The sequence below is a fragment of the Oryctolagus cuniculus genome, chromosome X (genome assembly GCF_964237555.1).
Source record: "Oryctolagus cuniculus chromosome X, mOryCun1.1, whole genome shotgun sequence".
NCBI classification, from domain to species: domain Eukaryota; kingdom Metazoa; phylum Chordata; class Mammalia; order Lagomorpha; family Leporidae; genus Oryctolagus; species Oryctolagus cuniculus.
The window spans coordinates 34,985,486-35,006,263 of record NC_091453.1 but is presented as its reverse complement, the minus strand read 5'-3'; the positions used below and the strand labels follow the sequence as shown (position 1 = coordinate 35,006,263).

The 20,778-nt window shown below is 42.3% G+C and overlaps 1 protein-coding gene across 1 annotated transcript in view; it reads right to left on the bottom strand.

Moving 5' to 3' along the window:
• The window catches only part of CCNB3 (cyclin B3), a 43,271-nt gene that overhangs the window by 6,182 nt on the left and 16,311 nt on the right, over window positions 1-20,778 (bottom strand). Inside the window, 6 exon segments of the mRNA XM_070066839.1 lie at window positions 3,485-3,622; window positions 6,900-6,992; window positions 8,812-8,910; window positions 10,206-12,558; window positions 13,596-13,720; window positions 20,599-20,670. Of these exon segments, the coding sequence (XP_069922940.1) occupies window positions 3,485-3,622; window positions 6,900-6,992; window positions 8,812-8,910; window positions 10,206-12,558; window positions 13,596-13,720; window positions 20,599-20,670 (2,880 nt within the window).

The window sequence follows — 20,778 nt, the reverse complement described above, 5'->3', positions numbered from 1 at the left end:
ATGGAACCTGTAGGCAGCGAGTTAAGGAGTGGTTGGGCAGGGGGAGCTGCATTTGCTAAGGCACTCTACTTGCAATGCATGTTCCATATCACCAAGAATTCCAAGTCCTCGAACTGGCTTCTGTACAGTTTTTTCATAAAATTGAGAAAAGAATCAAATGTGGTATTATGTGGATGGGGTAGGAGGCCTTGCAGGCCTTCCTCTTTAGAGAACACTCTTTCTACTTAGATTGCATGTTACACATCCACAAGAATTCAATTCACTCCCTGATGAGTGAGCACCAGGAATGGGAACACTCTAAGGGGAGTTCTGTTCTTGGGGGAAAGGGAAGGAGGCCATGGCAAGGGGAGCTTGGATAGAAGAGAAGCCTGCACTCTGTGTTCTCCTTTAAGGAATAAGAAAGGATATTTGGGGAAGGCACCAGACAAGGAAAGAGTGGGGAGAAGCAGACAGGCACAGAGGGAGCCTGGAGGGGACAAAGGTCTGCTGCTGGGGACAGTATGTGAATGAGAGGGGTAGGTGGCAGGGAAAGATGTGGCCAAGAAGAGCCAATGTCCTGGGAGAACCTGCCCATGCTCTGTCCTCCGGAGACTGAACCTTGCCTTTGGGGGAGATTATGAGAAGGCAGAAGATCCCTGACTCTTTACTGCAGCCCACTGCTCATCCAAGCCCTCTTTCTTCCCCTCCCCTCTCCATTTTCATATTACACATGGGATGAACCATCTGGTTTTGCAACAACGAGTTGGAGGCCCAGAGAAGGAAAGTGAATTGCTCAGATTTGCACAGCAAACTAATGGCAACCACAGGGCAAGAATCTCTCCCTTCCACCACTCTGCTTGCCAGCTCCTCCTTCCTTTTGTTGCTTCTCATTCTATACCCATACCTCTCCTTACCAAAGCCTTTCTGTACTTGTCAATACTGTAAGGGGATACAGTATTGTATCCCCCTGTCCTGGCTATGAGAAGGGGTTCTGTTCTAAGATTTGCTAAGTATCCCCCTTTTCTCTTCTTCCTCTGCCTTCCTGTCCCACTTTTGGTTGGCAAGGGACTCCCAGCTATGTTCTTAACATCCCCTGAGGCTAAGCCCTAGAGTATCTTCTCATTCCACTGGGAGAGTCATTCCTAGGGAGTCTGGAAGAAGGGAGGAAGCAAGGCAGGGAGGAAATGAGAGAACAGGTGATGGAAGAAGGGCCCAGGAGGTGAGGTGGACAGAGTGCTGAGCGATGTGAGTGTTAGGAGGCAAGGGCACAGGAACCAAGGCAATCACAAGTGTGGAAAGAGCAGGGAAAGCAGAGGAGCTCCAGGAGACCTACAGCAGGGGAGAGCAGGAGAGGGAGAGCTGGGCAACCTGGATGAGTAGGGGAGTGCCAGTGCAAGGGGAGGGGAGACTGCCAGAGCACAGAACAGTTCTGGAACAGGGCGCACAGGGGTGGGGTGGGAGTGATCCAGGAGGAACAAGGAGAGAGCTGAGGAGCATCAGGAGAGAAAAGGAGCATGGTGAGACCAAGCAAGAAGGGGAGTGCTGAGTAGTAGGGAAAGTTAAGAGCAGGAGAATACAAGATGGGGAACCTGTGAGAAGGGCAGGGGACAGCCCAGAGAGAACACTGGGAGAGAAGGCAGGAAGGGGGGAAGATTCTGAGATGTCCTGCAGAGAGTAGAGTGGGGGGGGGGCAGAGAGAGCACAGGGAGAGGGAAAGAGCAAATGCACACAAGGAGGGTGTGAGAAAAGGAGAAAAGGGTGTGAGAAAAAAGGAGAGAAAGGGATGGCACCAGGAGAGTAGGAGGAACAGAAGTGAGCATGCCCAGGGGAACAGGGGCGTGTACGTGTGTGTGTGTGTGTCTGTGTTGGGGGAGGACGATCACATAAGAGGGGATGGCATGAATAGAGGTGGAGTAAGCATGGAGCACAGGCAGTACAAGGAGCGAGGGAGAGCATAAGGAAAGGGGGAGGGTGTGGGAGGGGGGACAGGAACCCAGAAAGCAGGAGCCCAGCTGGTGCAGGAGGAGAGTACAGAGTGCAAGGAGAGCCCTGCAGAGCTGGGAGTGCCAGTGCAGGTGGAAGCAGGGGAGAGGGGAGCCGGTATGGAGTGTGAGCAGAGGTGTGGTGAGCTGAGCAGCACACACAGCGGGGAAACAGCAGGGAGAGGGCAAAGACGGTCAGTGCTAGGGGTTGGCATGGGGCAGGGTGAGGGGATGCGAAGAGAGGAGAGCAGAAAAGTGAAGAATGTGAAGGAGAGAGTAGGGAGATCATGAAGGGGGTGGAAGAGGAGTGTGGAGAGCCAAAGAGCAGAGAAAGAACAGGGAAGCACAGTGAGCCCCTGCAGCACAGTGGGGCATGGGGTAGGGAAGTGCAGGAGCAGGGAGGGGGAGGTGAGCACAGGAACAATGGAGGAAGAAGTGGAAAGAGAAGAAGACAGGGAGGAAAAGAGGGAACAGGCAGAAGGAGGGGATCAGTCAGGCTAGAGAAGGAGTGAGGGGGGCAGTAAACCTGAGATTGATGGAAGGAAGGAGTCAGCACATGTACACGCCCACAAGATTATTTGAATCCTTTAGCAAAAGTTGCTACCTCTGGACTACCTAGCCCTAAGGATTCACACAATTAGCTTAGGTGAAGGAAAAGGGAGACTTGAAAGAGATCAGTTCCCATCTAGGGAGAAAGAACCAGAGAGGTTAGCTAGTTGTTTTAGCGGTCAAGAACATCCAGCCCCAGAGCAGTATAAGGCCTGCTAAAGCAATCTCAGATGGGACTTAAATAATTCAATACATCTATAACAGGCTAATTTTTAAGTTGATAATTTTGTATGGTCCATGAATGATGCTATAGATATCCAAATGGCCCTTAGCAGGAAAAAAAAAAAAAAGGTTCCCCACTTCCTGTTTTATGGTCATGAAGAAAAAGCTAACTACTTGATTTTACACTGCTACTTCAAAAATAACTTTTACCTGGGCTAGATACACTCACTAACATCTACACAAGTCATTTGCTCATAAATGTCTCCAGCACTCTGGTTTCCAGATGCTTTATTATATTTGAAAATCAGGATCCCACTAGATGGGAGTGGAGTTGGTACAACAAGAAAAGCCTAGGGGTCAGGAAACCATGGAGTAGAAGGAAGCTTTTAAAAAAACTATTCATTTCATTAGGCAAATGCTCATACAATACGTCTTCAAAGAAGAAACGGAAAAACCTTGGATGAAGCCAGAAGCAAATACACCACCTCTGCCAACCAACACCAGCTTCCCTGCTTTGGGGAGACAGAAAACAATTTAGCAGGAAAAAATATTTGTATGGAAGTATGTGATTTTATACATACAATATACATCCACAAATGCATACTCATATGTTTACATGCTTATATGTACATATATGCATATATATATTTATGCTTGTATAAATACATACATATATACTTATATTTGTATATATCACTGGTCTGGATATAAACTTGGTTATTTCTCTCCAGGCCTTTGGAACTTTGGCTTACCTCAAATTTTGCTGCAATCAGAAAGGCAGCACAACCAAGGAGCTGTAGCTTTTCCTTCTTGCATAATGTCTCATTCAAGTAGTGATCCACCAGCTTCACTGCCAGGTACAAGGTCTCGTGACTCATCTCAAAACCCATCTGGAAGAAAGCAACAGGGCCGAGCCACAGCCACCTCCAGATAGATCTAGCTACCAAGACTGTGGCTTCAAGCACAATCCACACAGTTGGAACTCTGCTAGAAATGCAGAAACTGCTTCAGCTAAGTGCCTGTGCATATCTCTGTGCCTTTCCTAACATTATCTATCCTTATACATTTGGGGAGGCAACCAGTCCTCTCCAAACCAGAGAGAGATGTTCTGCCTTCTCTGTGGGCACCTTGAGTGGACACACCCTCTCCCTTTGATATCTAATACTTAGATTCTTACTTTTCCCACTTGCTGCTAATCTATACCATGAACTCCCAAAAGAAACAGGTGAGAAGAAACCAAAAGAAAGTGATCAATCAAATCTATAGAAGATATAACAATTACTCTTAGTCTTGAACTAAGAAACAATTATGACAAAAGCCATCTCAAATTCTAAAACTCAAAGACTACCTTCTACAAAGATGAATAAACAAAAAATACATCAGACATATGAAAAAGGATAATTATTAAAAACATGAATAGTATTAGGAATCAAATCAAGTGTCTAACTTAAGAAAATTTTTCAGCCCAAAGAACTGGAATGAAAATTTTTAAAGTATACTCTTAGCAAGCTCCAAGGTGACACTGAATATATAAACAGAGAACCTCTCTGGGGTCCATAAAGACTGGTTTCTAATGAAAAAGTAATTATTTTTTAAACATAACCGAGGCAACAAATAGCATATTAGATACTGCCAAAAAAAGGCAACTTTAAGAAATTCTCCCAGAACTGAGAGATAAAAGGAAGATGAAGATAATGAATAAAAACCTGAGAGACACAGACAATAGATCCTGATGTTACAAACATACAATAAAAAAGAGAAAAAAAGGCAGAAGGGTAATAATATCACAGAAGTAATAGAAAATTTTCTCTGAGCCAAAGGAAAACTGAACTTTTAAACTGAAAAGACTCACAATATGGGGCTGGCGTTTGGTGTAGCAAGTTAAGCCTCTGCCTGCAACACTGGCATCCCATATGGGTGACAATTCGACACAGCTGCTCCACTTCCAATCCAACTCCCAGCTAATGCACCTGGGAAAGCTGCAGAAGATGGCCCAAGTGCTTGAGCTCCTGCACCCATGTGGGAGACCCGGAGGAGGCTCCAGGCTCCTGACTTCAGCCTGGCCTAGCCCCAGCCATTGTGACCATTTGGGGAATGAACCAGTAGATGGAAGATATCTCTGTCTCTCCTCCTCTCTCTGTAACTCTGCCTTTTAAATAAATAAAAATAAATAAATCTCTTTTTTTAAAAAAATGAAGCAAGGCATCACCATATACCAGATAACATTGACAACAACAAGTCCACATCTAGAAATTTCAGAAACATTTGTTCATGGGGAAGATAAGAATTTGGATCTAAAAGCCTAGAGTATTTTAACTAAACACAAACAAAAAAAAAGAAATGAGTTAAAAATGACACAAATTATCTCATCTTACTTCTGAGGAAATTAACAGATCAAGTCCATCCAAAGAGTTGATGGAATAAAGACTGTATTTCTAAGCAGAGCAGCCAGGACTCGAACCAGCCCCCTGCTAGGGGATGCAGCACCACACGTGGCTGCTTGACCTGCTGCACCACAACACTGGCCCCAAATATTGGCATCTCTGAAGTGCCCCCTTTATTAGCACCTTCTGCCTACCTCACTCTCACTGCTACATCCCGACAGATGCTTGGTAAAGAATTTTTCAACTTGTTTGACTTTAGTCTGCAAAGGAGAAGTGGAGTTGCCAAAGGAAAGAGACAGACTAAGAAATCTTACCTTTTAGGCAGATAGCTTTTCTCTCCCCCATGAGTACCATGTCTCTAAACAGAACACCCTCCTCTATACCACTTGCTGTTTTGCAGTTGAAAATGAACCTTCTTATATTAAATCACATTTGTTTACCTTATGAAGTGTTTTGTGCAAGTTTTAATTTCCCCATCTTACCCACAGTGAGGTTGAGACTTGGAAACACTAAATGACTTTCTCTCACCAGTATGACTATTAATTATAGGAGAAGCTGGGTGTGGTTTCTCAACTGTAACAAATATATCATACTAAGATAAGATGTTAATAATAGGGGAAGTTGGATGTGATATATATGGGAACTCTTTAATTAATTAGTGATTTGACCAATGTCCTAGAATGTTAAGTCAACACACAAATATCAATCATGTTTCATATTGGCAATGTACAAACAGAAAAGAAAATTTAAAAAGAAACATTATCTACAATGGCTCCAAAAAGAAAATATTTTGGTATAAATCTAACAAAATATGTATATGATTAGCAATGGTGGTAAAAATAAATCAAGGGAAACCCAAATAAATGGAAGCATATCCCATGCTTTTGGGTTGGAAAAGTGAACATAGTACATTGTAAGTTCTATCGAAATTCACCTACAGATGTGTGTCAGAGGTCCTTAACACACAATGATTTTCCAGAGGGACTCACAGGACTCAGCATACATTCACAGCTGATTTGTTATAACAAAAGAATAAAAAGCTAAAACAGCTAAGGGAACAGGAGGAACATGGGAAAAAGTCTAGAGAAACCCTAGAGTTCTACCCCAATAGAATCATTTCAGAATGAACTTAATTCCTCATTCTGTGAAAAGACATACGAAGCATTGTCTACCAGGAAAGCTAATCACTCAATGTCCAAGACATCACTGGGCACTGGTCGCATAAACACTCTGTCTAGCATGTTCCCAAATCTCAGACTCCTGGGAAGAAAGCAGGTTATCAGTATAAATCACATTGTTTGTTTGTACAAAGATTTCAGGCACAGTGAGTCACAGTGATCATTTAGCTGGAGTTTTATATCAAAGTCGGGAACTATTTACCAGCCAAGTATGGAGCTATCAGCCAATGGCCAACCTTGCAAACAGGCTTTTTTAAGGATAGCAGTAATGGGACCATTATATTAACTTTCATGAATAAGACATAATTCAATTCCAATCAAACTTCTAGCAAGATCTTTTGTAGATATAAATTGATCCTAAAATTTATGTAAAAAGGCAAAGGAACTAGAGTAACTAAAACGATTTTGAAAAAAAAAAAGAATACAGTTGGAAATATAACTTTACCCAGTTTTAAGACTATAGAAATAAAGACCAGGTGATATTGACAAGGGGTTAAATGCAGAGATCAATGAAACAAAATAAGAAAATAGACCCACCAAATTGATGCTGAATGACTAGTCAAGAAAGAATAGCAGCACCTTACGGCAGTAGTTGTCAGGCTTACCTGTACCTCCACCAACCAGTCCACAAGAATGGCTCTCATATCACTGCTGATCTCAACCTGCCAGCTCATATATTTTGTAAGTATGAACATTTTCTAGCAGCAATGAGAAAAAAATTAACATATAAACTCTTCTTGTAGTTCAAAATTGTAACTTAACAATTAACTTTTCCCTCATGGCTCTCTCTCATCATTTTCATTTGCTGTCTGATAGAAGCAGATCAAAGTATCCTTTATCCAGACCAGTTCCAGTTAGCCTTGGGAAACAGACACAAGTGATATTCAGGTGTCAAAGTGGATATTGAGGAGTCCAGTGGGCAGAAATATGCCTATGGCTAAAGGGGAATACCAAAATGGTTAAGCCCCTTCTTTGCAATTCAGTTTAAAGCACAATAATATGATATGTTGAATAGTTTTTTTCAATATTTAACATGCAAATACACCACATGGGGGATTTTATAAAACTTCAGATTCTGACTTAGAAGGCCTGGGGTAGGGAGAGGCTTTTGCACCTCTAACAAGATCACAAGTGAAACTAATACTATTTAATCCAAGGCTCATACTTAAATTGTCTCTTAAAGGTACAGAAGGTTCCTAATTTGACTTGGAATTCTGTGACTTAATGATGGTGCAAAAGTGATGCACATTTTGCAGACACTATACCTCAAATTTTCATCTTACACTAGGCTAGCAATTTGTGATGTGATATTCTTTTGTGATTCTGGGCAGCAGCAGCAAGTGCAGCTCCCAGTCACCCACGTGATCATGAAGGTAAACATCCAATTCTCTGCAGTGTACTGTGTTACTGAGCTATGATATGAATTAGGTGAAGTGTATTAGTGTATTTTTGATTTATAATATGTTTGACTTACGATGGGCACATCAGGATGTAACCCCATCATAAGTTGAGGGATATCTACAGATTAGAAAAGGCACCAGGGTGAGCATTTGACACAGAGGTTAAATTACTGCTCAGAATGTTCACATCCCACATCAGAATGCCTGCTTTGAGTAGTGGCCACTCTACTTCCGATCCATGGCTAGTACATGCCCTGTAAAGCAGCAGATGATGGCTCAAGTACTTGGGTCCCTGCTACCCACATGAGAGACTCAGACTAAGTTTGGGCTCCTGTATAGCCTGGTCCAGACCTAGCTGTTGTGGGCATGTAGGGAGTGAAGCAGTGGATAGAAGATATCTATCTCTCAATATCTCTTTTTCTGTCTTTCAAATAAAAATTAAAAATATTTTTAAAAGAAAAAGCATAGAATTTAAAGTCATGCAGTTAATCACTCTCCACAGAAAGAGATATTATTGCCTTGTTATACATGGGCTGCTAAACATTCTAGTTAGTAGACAAACTTGATCCTGTTTCATTGAGAAAGACAGAAGAAAATGTGGAATTGAATAATATTAGTGGTAAAAAAAAAAAAGAGAGAGACTGTCAGAATTCAAAGGAAAAAAAAAAAACTTCTCCACATTGGAACACTTAAACATGGGATGTGATTTTACATCCAGTGCCAGAAACATACATACAAAAGGAAAGTCTACAAGAGTAGTCACTCAAACACAGATGACCATTTTTGTGTCTGAAACAATCTCCTCAGCAATTAGACAGCAGGATTACAGTTTTCAGAGTGACAAGACTTTAGTTAATAGCCTAGCTTTACTGCATCATTTTCCCTGCCTGTAAAAGGGAGGTAATAATACCTACCATCATAAAGTTATTGGGAGAATTAAACAAGAATAATGTCCATAAATCTCTTAGCACAATGTATGACCCACAGTAAGCTACCAATGGATACTGGTTGTTGTTATTGTTATTTTCATCATTCCATTTCGACCTGTATGGTGAAAGATGGAATGATGAAGAAATGAGAACTAGAAATCATTGCACACCCATAGCTACCTACATACCTCTCTCTCCTTCATATAACTGAAGATATCCTTGGCATATGCTGAGTTGACATATGGATCATTGTAGTACCTGTTAATATCTTCCAGTTCATGATTCACCTTGGAAATCATCAGAAAGACATGTTAGGAAAAGAATCCAAGGAGGGCTTAGTACATACACATTGAACATGGATCTCTTCTCCCCATTGTCATATGTTACAATTCCTCAAGTCTCATATGTCCTAGGCCATATCAGACCATGCCCTGGCCCTGCAATTCCCATATCCAGTGACAATAAATGTCTAGTCTCCCTTGTATATATCCGTTATGCTCTATTAATAAAGCATCCTTTTTTCAGATAGGCTCAAAACTTCCAAAAAATAAGACATTCTTATTATATTTCAGCTGCATCACTTGTCTTCTTCGTCTCTTGGTTTTGGCCCAATTCATCCCCCTGAGAGTCTCTTCCTCCATTCCTCACTGAGGTTGATTTGTTGACAAGGACATTTTCAGGGCCAGCATTGTGGCGTAGCAGGCAAAGTATCTGCCTGCGATGCCAGCATCCCATATGGGCACCAGTTTGAGACCCAGCTACTCCACTTCCAATCCAGCTGCCTGCTAATGCACCTGGAAAACCAGGGAAAGATGGCCCAAGTGCTTGGGCCTCTGCACCCACGTGGGAAACCTGTCAAAAGCTCCTGGCTCCTGGATTTGGTCTGGCCCAACCCCAGCTGTTGCAGCCATTTCGGGAATGAACCAGCAGATCTAAGATATCTCTCTCACTCTCACTCTCTCTCCTCTCTCCATAATTCTGCATTTCAAATAAATAAAAAATAAATCTGAAAAAGGACATTTTCCTCCTGCTTGCTAAATCTCACCCATCACTCTTTTAATTTACAACTTAAATACCACCTGCCAGGAGGGATGCCCCAGTGAACTTTATCTTTGACTAAAGCCTACTATGTTGTAGACTGAAATGAATAAGATAATTTCCTGAATGAAATGGTCTAACCACTATTGCAAAGCTCAAGTATATAGCACAATATTCCATATTCTTGTATGTATTCTTGGAATAAAAAAAAGTTTCTGATTGCTTAGATCTATCACTATACCAATCAGGAAGTCAAGAGACTCTACAAGACCAACTTAACTTAAGAGAAAAACACCAAAAAGTCTGATAAATTTATTGCATATCATGGGGTAATCTTAGGCTGCAAAATGTGAGAAGATCATGTATCATTCAATAAAACTCAAAGCAGATCCAAGAAATGCTTGCTTGCTTTATACATGGACCTCCCACTACTTATACACAGTTCATTGCTTAGGAAGACAGAAAAAAAAATCTCTTTGCTAGCAGCCAACCCCAGGGCAACAAAAACACTTCAGCTAATTTAAGAAGAGATTAATACCTATACCTGTTCTCCCTTGCCATTAGGTGTGGAAAATTTGTTGCAAGAAAATTCGCATATACTGGAGTTGCTGTCAGAACTGGACTTGTGCACACCAAACGTGGTGGGAGTTCTGGGGGTCACCAATCTGGATCCAAGGGCAGTGCTGGACATGTCTGAGCTGGTATTAACTAGGGGGACCATTAAGAATGTCTTGAGAAAGGTAGCTCCTTTGGGGAAAGAATTTTCTCCCAAAGCCATTGTTTCTTCAAAGAACAACCCCTTCCCAGTGGTGGGGTTATTATTCAAGATCAATACTTCCTTGAGAACGAATGGCCCATTGATGACAGTCTTTGCCTCTGAGGCTAATGCTTCTTTGATTATGGGCTTCTTCTTCTTAGGGCTTGATTTCTTCTGAAAGGCCCAGTGCTCATTCAGGTTAATCCCCCTGACTCTTGCCCTGTCCTGTAATATTACGGGTCCCTGAGAGTAGCACTCCTCATCAAATGTAAGAGTCTTCTTACAGGACAAGCACTGCTTGTTCAGAGTCCCCTTTTCAGGGCTGGGCTTCTCCTGTGAAGCACAGGGCTCCCTCAGCTTAGTGTCATTGGTTCTTGCCATCTCACGAAATATTAAGGGCACCTCAGAGAGGCTATCCTTTTCAAGGGACAGCTTTTTCTGACAGGACAGCTGCTGCTTGCATGGAGCCTCCTCTTTCCTGGGGCTGGGCTGCTTCTGCAGGATGATCCCCTTCATTCTTGCCCTCTCCTGAAATATTACAGGCCCCTGAGAGTAGCACTCCTCATCAAATGTGAGACTCCTCTTAAAAGAAAACCGCTGCTGGCACAGAGTCCCCTTCTTGGAGTGGGACTTCTCCTGCAAGGCCAGTGGCTGCTTAGTAAAAGGCTCCTCATCCTTGGTGATATTCTTCCGCAGAGCCAACTGCTTTTGCAAGAGGCCTCTCTTTCCCTGAGCAGTGGGTTCCTTCTCTGAAGATAATTGGCTCTCTCTGCTTGTTGCTGCCTCAGTGGAGGACTGGTTCAAACGCAACTTCTTACTGCCAAGGGACGCCCTTTCAGTGATGCTTTTGTCTTTCAAGGCCAACAGCTCATTGAAAGAGTCCTCTTTGGAATCAGGCTTTGCTAGCAAGACCAAAGACACCTGGGAGGGGGACTTAGCAATGTCATGTGTCACAGCAGGTGAAAAGAGCTCTGGAGAGAAAAATATCTCGTCACCTGTAGGCTTTGCCTTCGAGGTCAGGGATCTCTTAATAGGTGATCGTTTTTCCATGGTGCTCTTCTTCTTTGAGAAGGACACCTCCTGAGGAGCAGTGCGCTTCTCTGTCAGTGCTGATGGGTCCTTCAAAAGGACCTCCCCTGCATTGATAGGCTGCTTCTTAGAGGACAGCAGCTTCTTATTCACTGAGTCCTCTTGAAAGGTGTTCTTCTGCAAGACCAGGGGCTTCTGTAAGGGGGTCACCGGTCTCTTAGTGACTTGCTCCTTATTTGAGAACAATGGTATCTTGGGGAGGATTTTCTCCTCAGTTGCAGGGCAGCCCTTCTGCAATACTGGTGACATAGAAGGGAACACGGCCCATCCAATGGCCCGCTTCTTTGGAAATATAGTGCTGGACCAGGGTGCCTCTTCAATGGCACGCTTCTTCTTAAGAGCCAAAGTCTCCCTAGAAAGCGACTTCTCCTCACTGGCATGCTTCTCTTGCAGTGCAGATGGCTCCTGGCAAAGGGACTCCTTCTCCATGGCAGGCTTTCTATTAAAGGACAATGGCTCCTTAGTGAGTGGCTTGTCTTTAGAGCTGACCCACTGCAATGCCAGGGGCTTCATGTGGGAACTCTTCCTTTGAGGAGTACACATATTTAAAGCTAAGGGCTTCGTGGTTGGCTTTTCAGTTTTAAGTCTCTTCTTATTCTTCAAAAACCACACACCGAAGGGATTGTCATCATCACTGCTATCGTCAGTGGAAAGGAAATCTTTCAAGCTGAACTTATATTCCTTACGTGCACTTGTCTTCTGCTCGGAGGGCAATGTCTTCTTGGTGGTGGCTTCCTCCATTTTACTTCTCTTTTTAACTGCCACTGATTCTAGGAAAAAGTCATTGTCACTGTCATTTTCTTTCTGAAAAGCAAGTGTCTTCTTCGGTAAGGACATCTCACACCTCATAAATCGCCTCCTTAAAGATGATAATTTCCTGACGATGGTTATATGGTCACAACTTTCTTCATCTTCTGAAACTTGCGGTTTTTTGAGGGCGGATGCCTCCTCGGTAGTCAGTGCTTTAGAGACGGTAGATTTCTCCACAGGGGGCAGTTTCTCCTTATTTAGTACCAGTGTGGAAGAGGCTACTACTGGTTTTGGCTTATATCTGTTAAAGAAAATAATGCCTTGGTAAGAAAAACATAGTTCCAAGGGTACTCATCTACCATACCTTCTTTGTTGCTATATTTATCAAAGCTATGTAAGGGAAAAAGGCTTTCACTTCAAGAGACAGATTACAAGGTAAAATATCAATGAATAGGAACCTTGATAAATCAAGTAACTACCATACTATAGAGTTTCTATGCCTAGGTCACTACATGTTTTCTCCTGAAATCCATATTATGCTTTCATATATGATCTGGCTTTTATTATTATACCTATCACAGGGAGATAGTAATGTCTCCATGGTCATGAGGGACAAACCTCCCTTAAATCTTCTAACGGGAGAAGCAGACTGATAAGCTATCAGCCAGCTCCTGAGAGTCCCAGAAAAGTTAAGTTGTCTCCAGACCTACTCAAACAGTGACTGAATTACTAAAAGAGAGAAAGCTAAGGTCTTTTGATAAATTGCTCGATGAGAACAGCTCTTTGAATATGTGCACACACACTATGAAAAAGAGAAAAAGTTTGTAACTCTGCAGCATCCACAGCTGTGCCTACTTCAGAACTCAGGGTTAATATAGTAGTTACCAATGTGACTCATGAAATATAGTCTCAACAAGGACAGAAGGGGATCAAAAGGATGACACACACTCGCCTTTATCATCTAAAACAATGTCAGCTGAGCGTCCTCCTGTAGTGGAATGAGAAGGCCATGCCAAGATGGCCACTGGCAACAGGCTGTGATTGGATGGCTTCGGAAACCACATGACAACAGAGCCTGCCTGGCAACAGGCTGTGATTGGATGGCTTCAGAAACTGCCTGGCAACAGGCTCTGATTGGTTAGGGCATAGACCGCCCCTTGACCAGATTGGCTGCCTTGGCTATTTAAGCTGCTGTACCAACTGAAATAAACTAGTCTGCAGGCTGCTTGCCTCTGGCCTGCTTTTATCCGGCTCCCGGGGTCTGTGTGGTGACTCTGTGCCTCTTGCCCCCACCACACTCCTCTCAGAACAAATCCACCTCAACATCCTCGTACTCACCTGTCAGAATTCATCTTGCTGGTTTTGGTCAAGCTTAGAGCTATATTCCCCTTTGTCTTCTTGGAAACATCTTTTACAAACTCATTATCTCCCTTCTTGGGCTGGGCAGGTTGAATTTGACAAGCCTATGGAAAATAAGGGAGAAGGAGGCAGTCAAATGAAGAGAACAAATGTTCCAGTAGATGGCTCTTACAGGTCCTGACCCACATCCCCATCTTCTTTGGGTGTTCACAGGAGTGAGAATCTAAATATCTCATAACCAGTACAGCACTGGGTCAACCAACCACAGTAGAAGCTAGCAGCAAACAAGTCCTATAGTAGCACAGTACATACGGGCCAAGTAGCAGCCTTAAGTGCTTCCAAGGAATACAGAATGCCGTTCTGATCTCCATGCTGGGCATACTGGCTAGCTTTCTTAACGTAACATTCCACTCCTTTTAAAGATGTACAGAGGGGATAATGGTGGTATGACTGGCTTTGTCACCTGAGCATGCTAAAAGCAACTAGTTTTTCAGAGTAGATTTCTAACACAATGCTATCTGTGATACAAGTGTCCCATGTCATTGAGTTATGGTATTTAATTAATGTTGGGCTCTGGGGAGTTCCACAACAGACTCTAATCATGACTGCCTTTATTAAATAGTAGGAGAGACCCCGGGACTGTGAATAATGTCAGTAAAAACAAATTTAAGTTATACTTTTCAAATGAAACATGAATCTATTTACATTTCAACTAAGTATCATGTCCACATTAAAGGGAAAAGAGGGAAACTAAAGAAAACAAGAAATAACCAATCCATATAACTTATAATATATAACTATATACTCTGATATATACATTCTTTTTTTTTTTTTTTGACAGGCAGAGTGGACAGTGAGAGAGAGAGACAGAGAGAAAGGTCTTCCTTTGCCGTTGGTTCACCCTCCAATGGCCGCCGCGGCCGGCGCGCTGCGGCCGGCGCACCGCGCTGATCCGATGGCAGGAGCCAGGAGCCAGGTGCTTTTCCTGGTCTCCCATGGGGTGCAGGGCCCAAGCACCTGGGCCATCCTCCACTGCACTCCCTGGCCACAGCAGAGGGCTGGCCTGGAAGAGGGGCAACCGGGACAGAATCCGGCGCCCCGACCGGGACTAGAACCCGGTGTGCCGGCGCCGCTAGGCGGAGGATTAGCCTAGTGAGCCGCGGCACCGGCCCTGATATATACATTCTTGATCAGGATAGGTTTGTGGGAGGTAGAGACTACAAATAAATCTGGAACTCTTTTTAGTAGATTTGTTACAATAGTACAGCTGGAAGTAACTTTGAAACTATTTTAGAAGTATTACAGTACTGAGAAAATGTGTCCATGTTCTTGAGAACCAGGGTTCTCATTGCAGAAAAAGGAACATACAGAGATAGATAGACAGACAGACAGGGGAATGCAAGAAAGAAACTTGTTATGGAAAGTGGAGCTTTGTAAATCCATGATTTCTTAAACAGTATGTGTTTGTGTGTGTGTGTATTTTTGTCTGTATATGTGAATACAGATGTGTTTATGTGTATATGTACAAGTGTGGGAAACAGATTTTCCTAGCTCTCTCTGCTGAAAGGGCAGAAAAGGCAGACACTAGTAGCACAGCTACCACTGAGATCTTGATATATAATACTGTTCCCCATTAAAAGGAATCAGAACTCTTTGGAGAAATGGTTGACTCCAGTGCCAGGACAAAGTAGCTATGACATTGAACAGGAACATCTTTTTGTGCTGGAAAGAAAATGCTCAAAAAAAATTATAAGAGCATCCCATATTGAAGTGACTCCTACTGACCATATCTGAGACATTTCAAGTACCAAAATAAAGTACAATAAAAACAATAAACCACTGAAAAAAATAGCAATGCATGAGTCCATATCAATAATAAACAAACAGGGGAGAAGGAAAAGCTCAGGCTTGTAGAATGCCAAGGGAAGACTGCTAAGTGGGGAAGTTCTGGAGTTGGAAAAATCATAATAAAGATAGATTTAGACAAAAAATCAATGGATGCTAAATCTAGGGAACATTTTTGATGAACAGCAAGTTATTTACAGGCTCTTAAGAGTATGTCCTAGTGGCCAGTGTTGTGGACTAGTGGGTAAAGCTGCCGCCTGTATCCTATATGAGTGTCGGTGTGTGTCCTAGCTGCTCCACTTCTGATCCAGATCCCTGATGAGGGCCTGGGAAAAGCAGCAAAGGATGGCCCAAGTGTTTGGGGCCCTGACACCCACATGGGAGATTCAGATGAAGCTCTGAGCTCCCAGCTTTGACCTGGCCCAGCCATGCCCACTGCAGCCATTTGGGGAGTGAACCAACAGATGGAAGATCCCTGACTCTCTGTCTCTTCCTCTATGTAATTCTGACTTTCAAATAAATAAATAAATTTTTATAAAGAGTATGTCCTACAGACTGCTTATGAGTTTTAAGAGTAAAAATAGAGGAACTATATAGTAGAGAAACCAGGTCACATTTTGACCAGGTGATCAAAATTAACATCAACAGTGAGGGACAGATAAACATGTGCTCCCAGAGATGATACATTGAGAAGGACTGAGCATCACCTACACCTATACTAGTATTCCAGTTCACAATCTATAATATTGATCCAATTACAAGGAAACATCACCTAGACACACAAAGAGGACCGTTAAAGGGCAGTTGAGGAGAAGGCATTTGGATGCCTGCAACCCATATGAGAGTTCTTGGGTTCAAGTCCCAGCTCCAATTTTGATTCTAGCTTCCTGCTAATGTGCACCTTGGGAAGCAGCAGGTGATGGCTCAAGTACTTGGGTTCCTGCCACCCTCATTGAAGAGCCAGATTTTGTTCTGGGCCTCTAGCTTCAGCATGGCCCAGCTTCAGCTGTTGTCAGCATTTGGGGAGTGAACCAGCTCTCTCCCCCACCTCCTTTCAAATAAACAAAAAGTTAATAATTTAAAATACTTGAAGGGATTTGGGTGGGACTCCATCACTCAAAAATAACAATGTTATGAAAATTTAAAAAAAAAACATACAAAGTTAGGGCCAGTATTGTGGCATAACAAGTAAAGCTGCCATCTGCAATGCCAGCATTCCATATGGGTGCACATCTGTGTCCTGGCTGCTCCACTTCCAATCCAGCTCCCTGCTAATGGCTTGGGTAAAGCAGCAGAAGATGGCCCAAGTCCTTGGGCCCCTGCTACCCATGTGAGAGGCCTGGAAGAAGCTCCTGACTCCTGACTTTAGCCTGGCCTAATCCTGTCTGGTGCAGCCACCTGGGGAGTGAACCAGCAGATGGAAGATATTTCTCTCTCTCCCTCTCCTTCACCCTCTCCCAATCCTGTGTGTGTGTGTGTAACTCTGTCTTTCAAGTAAATAGAATAAATATTTAGGGGGCTGGCAGTGTGGTGTAGCTGGTAAAGCCACCATCTGCAGTGCTGGCATCCCATATGGGCACTGGTTTGAGTCCCAGCTGTTCCACTTCTGATCTGGCTCTCTGCTATGGCCTGGGACAGCAGTAGAAAGTGGCCCAAGTCCTTGGGCCCCTGCACCCATGTGGGAGGCCTGGAGGAAGCTCCTGGCTCCTGGCTTCGGATCACCGCAGCTCCAGCCATTGCAGCCAGTGGGGGAGTGAACCAGCAGATTAAGGCTTCTCTCTCTCTGCCTCTCCTTCTCTCTGTGTAACTCTTTCAAATAAATAAATAAATCTCAATAAATAAATAAATAAATAAATATTTTAAAAAATGCTGTGAATTCCCTACTTGGTATAGGGTTAATCTTATGAGTATAAAAATTAACTGAAAATTGATTTCTGTAAAAAATAAGAATGAGAAAGAAAGAGGAAAGAGGAAGAAAGGCAGGAGTATGGGAGGGAGGGAGGTGGGGGGAAGAAGCACCATCTTCCCAATTGTGTATATATTAAATGCATGAAGTTGTATTCCTTAAACAAAATAAATTTTAAAAAAATACAAAAATACAAAGGCTATGGAAATGTTCCAGGCTAAGAGGCTAAAAAGATAAGGCAAGTAAATGGCCAGAGTGAGATTAGAGTCATTTACTGGAGGGGAAAAATCATTTAAAGAGTATTATGACGTCAAATGAGAACACTGGAAAATGGCTAATCACATAAAAGTGTTTCATCAGTATAAATCTATAGCTGGAAACTGTACTGTGGTTATATGAGACAATTTCCTTATTCTTTGGAAAGACACACTGAAGTACTCAGGGGAACTAAAAGCCATGGTATATGTAAGCAAATGATAAAGCAAATATAGTAAAAGTTATAAGGGCATTCTTTATTTTTGCAATGCTTTGCAAATTTGAAGTGATTTCCAAATGAAATGTGGAACAAAAAGTATGTCTCTGTATCATCAGATCATAACAAGCAAGTGTAACTTAATAGGTAATTATTTCTTGGGACCTCAAATCATCTACCTCTACTCTTCAAAGAGCTTGGCACCACTTTCATTTTAGTTTTACAAACTCACTGTATATGCAATCAAGATTCAGAATGGGAAAACCGGTGCATTTCTGGACAAAAGAGAGGTAGAGATCCTAACCTCCAAAGTTAACCTCTCTGCTTGCCATATATGCAGTTTCAACGCACTGATACTTTCAGATCTAAGCTCAAGGGACAATTATGCATTTTTCTCCAGAATTCTTTCACCACAAAATAGAATAGAGGTGAAAATCTGAACATGAAACTATGTAGGTAAACAGGGATGTAGGCCCTATCTCCTTATCTTAGCATCTGCTTTGTCATAACAAATGCCCTTCCCATTCCACAAATGATAAAAGGAAGGGTGAAAAATTCATAGAAGATCAGCTTATTAAAACATATCAACTCTTTTTAACAAGCCAGGATCTCACTGTCACAAATGTTGAAAAGCCAAAGATGGGGACACAGAGACCTAGTAATACTAACAGGAAGAAGCAAATCATCATATAAGGAATCCCCAAAATTCAGAGCGAAAGGAGCCCCTCAACCCTCAATCAGATGAGCTCAGACATCTGTATAACCTAGACCCTGGGAATGGTTTAGGTATATTGCAATTATGTAACCTTTCCTGGAACACACCAAAGAACATTCAAGGCAACCAAAGTCAATCTGCAGAATTTGAATGCAGAAGAGAAATGGGCTTTCTGAGCAGCTGGAAAGCTAGAGGCAGAAATACTACTCAGGGATGCCTTGCACCCTGCCCCATACTGTCAATAAGGATGTGGCCAATAGTTTGTTTGAAGAACCAAGAAGGTTATATATACCGGCACAGATTTCCTAGGATTGAAATAGTTTATTTGTGTCTGTTCTTTCTTAATGGTGAAAAAAAAAAACACTCATGAAAGAAAGGACTGAAACATAGTAAGAAAGTTTCTCATATGCTGTGGAGCCTTATTACTGTGGTCTGAATATTTGTGTCTGCCCAAAATTCATGTCAAAATCTAATCCTCAATGTGACTGTATTAAGAGATGGGTTCTGCTGGGAGGTGATTAAGTCATAAGGAGTAGAGATTGTAGAAATGGGATTAGTGCACTTATAAAAGAGGTCAAAGGGAGCTTGATTTCCCCTTTCACCATGTAAAAACACAGCTAGAAGATACCATTTATGAGGAATGGGCCCTCTGTAGATACCAGCACCTTGATCTTGGATTTCCAGCAATACATTTCTGCCATTTATAACCTTACCTAGTCTGTTTTGCTACAGCATCCCCAACAGACTAAAACACCTTTGAAAAGTGTCACTGTACTCCCCTCAGGGACTCTGAGGGCCAATGGAGTTACACTAAGACTAGCTGTAGAGCTCATGATTTGTGTGGTTACCTTATTTCAACCAAGCTCTTAGACCCATGGCTCAGTAAATCAGGAAGTAAATCTAATCTTAGTGGGGTGTGTATAGGAGGGAGTTCTTTTTACCAATTATTAGTAAGTCTAACATTATGCAGAAAGCCGTAAGTTAACCACATACATTTTAATTTGCATCAGAATGTGAATGCATTAGAAGGATGATCATACATCATTTTCACAACAGGAATCCAAAGGAGAGAATTTTGCCAATTCTTATCCAATTCTTCCCAAGACAGTACAACATTATCTAGCAGATACAGGCTTTCTGGTAGCCACAGAAACACACTAGTCTATTGGGCAGGAATTGTTCACCAGGTTTCTCTGCAGCCTGGATGAAATAAGACTTCAAAACCAACATTGTCCTCATCTGTAAAATACAGATGATTGCAGTATCTGCCTAATAAGGTTACATGAAAATAACCTGAGTTTATACCTTAAAAAGTGCTTAGAATAGTACCTAACACATGGTAAGTACTCAGTATTCTTTAGTTATTATTTTCTAAGACCAGCAGTTACCTTCAGCCTGATTTTATACTCTATTAGCAAATTCTCTTACTTTTTTTTACTTACTTTTTATGTTTGCTGGTCCTTTAATAATACCATAAGGGAGGTGACTTAGAGGCAAACTCAAAAAGTCTAGTCAAGATTGAGTATCCAGCTCTTCATAGTTGAATATTGGATCACAGAACTACAGTTCTCAATGGTTCTGCACATAAGTTTTTTTTTTATTGTCACTGTGACTGAACTGATGCTAGTTGAAATTAGTCCTACGCAACAGAAAAATTGTGCTGCCCAAAATGCCCATGGTGCTTAAACTGATAAACACTGCCCTAGTCTACTATGATTCTACAAAGTACTTGTTTCTAAGACATAGGCAGCCAGCTGAGCCACATCTGGACTTTATCTCAATGCCATATCCCTTATCTATAATTTCATATCTGTTATTCACTCTGTCTACTACTTCCAGAGAACTCTACCAATTGACCCAGATGGTGTGTGCCAGTAGAAGAGCCCCTGGAATTTCTGAAGTTGAGTCACTCATTCCAAATAAAATCTGCTCTCAGTATTTCTGAGAGGCTCAGGGGGTATGGTAAACTGGAAAGGTTCCCCAAAGAAGAAGCTATCTAACCCTTATGCAAAATGACAGAAGAAGATTGGACTGGCATACTCACATTGGTGAGATCTTCAAAAGCTGATCTCATTGTGAATAGTCCCTGCAGTGAAGAACAAGATGTCTCCGCTCTCTGAAAAAGTAAAAAGAGGTTAATGAATATATCCAATTGTGAACATTCTCTTCATGAACTATGGGTCTTATTCAGGGTTCTGGGGAAACTTCAGAATTGAATCTCCAG